The 3,996-nt window shown below is 44.3% G+C and overlaps 1 protein-coding gene across 1 annotated transcript in view; it reads left to right on the top strand.

Annotated features, from left to right (window-relative positions):
- The window catches only part of LOC106560623 (angiomotin-like 2a), a 17,817-nt gene extending 14,084 nt beyond the window's left edge, over positions 1-3,733 (top strand). Inside the window, exon 9 of the mRNA XM_014123677.3 lies at positions 328-3,733. Within this exon, the coding sequence (XP_013979152.1) occupies positions 328-557 (230 nt within the window). The 3' untranslated portion in view covers positions 558-3,733. The remainder of the gene's footprint in view (positions 1-327) is intronic.
- Positions 3,734-3,996: the final 263 nt, after the last annotated feature.

Genomic DNA, 3,996 nt, shown 5'->3' on the forward strand with positions numbered 1-3,996 from the left:
AAACAGATGACTACATATTTTAGTAACAGAATGCATGTAGAGTATGTCATCTCCGCTCTGGGATAGACACTCTGCAATAGACGTGGCAGAGAAGCTCACAGAACAGATGGTCATTAACCAGCTTCCTCTTGTTGTCTGTGATCTGGTAATTAACCAGCTTCCTCTTGTTGTCTGTGATCTGGTAATTAACCAGCTTCCTCTTGTTGTCTGTGATCTGGTCATTAACCAGCTTCCTCTTGTTGTCTGTGATCTGGTCATTAACCAGCTTCCTCTTGTTGTCTGTGATCTGGTAATTAACCAGCTTCCTCTTGTTGTTTGTGTTTGTAGGAAAGAGCCTCTCTGATGACCAGACGGCTGCTGCAGTGTCTCCTCTGTCCCGGCCCCCCCACCAACACCCCCGCGCCCCCCTGGCCCTGCCTCTCCCCTACTCCGAGCCCCAGAGAAGGGACCACAGCAGCCAGTGTGATAGGGATGTCCCAGCCCAAAAGGCTGACCTCACAGTGGATCTCCCCAGCAGTTCAGACACTGCAGCAGACGTGGTAGAAATCCTTATTTAACAAACATCGAACTGTGGATGGACAGTGATAACACGGTCGATAACCGAGAGACCTTCCTGTCCTGTATATCCCACTCAGTGAGAAGAAGACAGCCTGCCTGTCCGTTTGTTTCTGGTCAGACTGGCCTCCAGATGAACAGATGGACACTTCCTTTGAAGACAGATGGACAGTTTGGAGATGGACATGGACATGTGCTTCCTACCTACCTTCCTTCCTTCCTTCCATCCATCGTACCTACCTTCATACTGTACCTACCTACCTACCTACCTACCTACCTACCTACCTACCTACCTGAGAAAATAATCCAGAAGCAACAGGAAGTGTGTAGCAGACAGAGAGGAGAGCTCTGCTCCACTTGACTGTTTCTCTCTCTACACTTAGAAAAGTGAAGAAGAACTTTATTGGCCGTGTTCTCTAGTTAGTGGACCTGCCAGGTGCAACTACCCCAGTCTCCATCTGAAGCCTCCAAGGTACTCAGACAAGGCTTCTGCATTGCTGCACAACCTGAGATATCAATCAAAACTGCATTTGTATTATATTTGTATGTAGTTGTTTTATTTTGATGTATTTATATTCTTGTTTAAGTGCTGCTCGTAGTGTGACGTGATGTGTTTGTTTGAAGAGTTGTGCGTTGTTTGGCCTTTAAGAAAGCTGTCTGTCTGTCTGTCTGTCTGTCTGTCTGTCTGTCTGTCTGTCTGTCTGTCTGTCTGTCTGTCTGTCTGTCTGTCTGTCTCCACCCCTTGCTGGTCTATACACTTCTATTCATACTGCATATCTGTTTCCGTCATGGACAGACAGTGTGTCAGCTACTTTGAGCTCAGCATGCCAAGTCAAATGATCCAACATTCCTGGGAAAAAAACGGCATCACTATCCCACGGTTACTTTAGCTTGTTCTATGATTACACATATCCTTCCTATTATGTTGTAACACTAATATACGTTCTTGGTGAAGACAGTTGTAGAAGTAAGCTCTCCTCCTCTTCCTCCTTTTCCTGCTCCTCCGATGTCCTTGGATTAGTGGTCCATTTCACAGTGTGTTTGAGTACCGTAAATACCATTGAACCCCAACTTCTGCATTCCCAAGTCTAAATGAAACTATGCAGTTGGCACTCCCCTCTCCCTACATATTACAGCCTGTATGTTGAGGCCCTGCACCCTCCCAGCTTTAACACTGGAATGGGAATGGGCCTTGTTTAGACTGGAGGGTGGAGTAACGGTGGATGGCATGTCTGTCTATCTGTCTGCTTTTCCTCTTTGAGAAACAGAGGATGAGAAGAGGAGAGGCTGGCGTTCACAGCACTGGGCCTGATGTCTGAGATGCCCAGGCTGTGTCCTAAATAGCACCCTATTCCCCATGTAGTGCCCTGGTTAAAATTAGTGCACTATAGAGGGCAGGGATCATCAACTAGATTCAGCCGCAGGCCGATTTTCTTCTTGAGCAGATGGTCGGGGGGCTGCAACATAATAAAAAATAATTTGTAGACTGCAAATTTACCGCAAGAAGACCCACCATTTTTTCCATTTGATTAAAACATTATCATTTTTAACCTTGCTTACATTAGTATAGATCAGATATATATTTATATTATGCGGGGGAATACTTTGGAACAGATTTACCAAATTAAAATCACTTGGAGCTGATTTGCTGGTGTTTTTTTTACTGTCTTTAATGTTCAACAATAAATCATAATTGGAGAACTCTGATGATATAGGGAATAAGATGACATTTGGAACACAGCCGGGTTATTGTTTTAGGTCCCAGACAGTCGATACCCAGAATGCCGCTGTCCCATCACCCTCTGCTGACAAGCGAGGGGCTAATCGACTGACATTCCTTCCTGATGGAATGCTCCCACTCTCCCACTCGGTCCAATAATTAGGCTATGTAGAGACCTTTGACCTTGTTAACATACATTCTGAGGATTCTATTTTCTTTTTCAGTCTATTTATTTCTGCCAAGCCTCCATGGTAGCTGGTTTCTACCAGGAGCATCTGAGCATCTTCTAAATCGTTGAGTAGTTATATACGGAAACATATCCGTGGAGACAGAGAGCTAGCCGGCCATATCTGCCTTGCATCTGCTATTCTATTTGTTGATCGTGCTAAATAACTCCAGTGTTATTTTGAAGTATGCTGTTTTTCTCTCCTCCTTGCTTGAGGATCTCACATTTCTGAGGTCTGAATGTCTTTTACATGTTTTTATGTGTTCCTAATTTAAACTTCAGCCTGCATCTATTGGGATGGTGACACGTGTTGATACCAGTTAGTTCTCTCTGTGTGTGTGTGTGTGTCAGAGCAGGAGTCTGAATTATTGTTGTTGACTGGAATGTGAGAAGAGTATTGTATTCAAACTCTACAGTCCTTCACTATCTTCAAATTATAGTTATTTTCTTCTTTCTCTCACAGGGCATTTGCTGGTCATACGCTCTGTGTCAGAACCATTTGCTGGTCATATGCTCTACGTCAGAACCATTTGCTGGTCATACGCTCTGCGTCAGAACCATTTGCTGGTCATACGCTCTGCGTCAGAACCATTTGCTGGTCATACGCTCTGCGTCAGAACCATTTGCTGGTCATACGCTCTGCGTCAGAACCATTTGCTGGTCATACGCTCTGCGTCAGAACCATTTGCTGGTCATACGCTCTGCGTCAGAAACATTTGCTGGTCATACGCTCTGCGTCAGAACCATTTGCTGGTCATACGCTCTGCGTCAGAACCATTTGCTGGTCATACGCTCTGCGTCAGAACCATTTGCTGGTCATACGCTCTGCGTCAGAACCATTTGCTGGTCATACGCTCTGCGTCAGAACCATTTGCTTTTTGATGAATACCCTTTTCACTATTAATTGGACTTTGTTTACATAAAGTTGTTGTTTTGAACTGAGAAAAGAAGTTAATATATTTTGTATATTATTTCATTTTTAGTATTTTATTGATGTGAAAAATGATGCCAAAGATTTGTTCTAACATGAGCCTATATAAACCAACCTGCATGGTTTAGTGTAAACACCTCGCTGGTTAAACCCTTATGTTGATGTACACCTCGCTGGTTGAACCCTTATGTTGATGTACACCTCGCTGGTTAAACCCTTATGTTGATGTTGCTGTGGAGAACTTTTCTATGCCATTAACATTTCATTAATGGAATAAAAACAGTAATATATATCTTTAAAACTTTGTTGTTTTTCTCTCGTCTACAGTAGAATGTTTAAAAGGAACTTCTGCACACTGCACTTGTGTAACAGTATAGCTTCCGTCCCTCTCCTCGCCCCAACCTGGGCTTGAACCAGGGACCCTCTGCACACATCAACAACTGACCCCCGCGAAGCATCGTTACCCATCGCGCCACAAAAGCCACGGCCCTTGCAGAGCAAGGGGAACAACTACTTCAGGTCTCAGAGCAAGTGACGTCACCTGTTTGAAACGCTATTAGCGCG

The sequence above is a fragment of the Salmo salar genome, chromosome 10 (genome assembly GCF_965601325.2).
Source record: "Salmo salar chromosome 10, fSalSal1, whole genome shotgun sequence".
Lineage (NCBI taxonomy): Eukaryota > Metazoa > Chordata > Actinopteri > Salmoniformes > Salmonidae > Salmo > Salmo salar.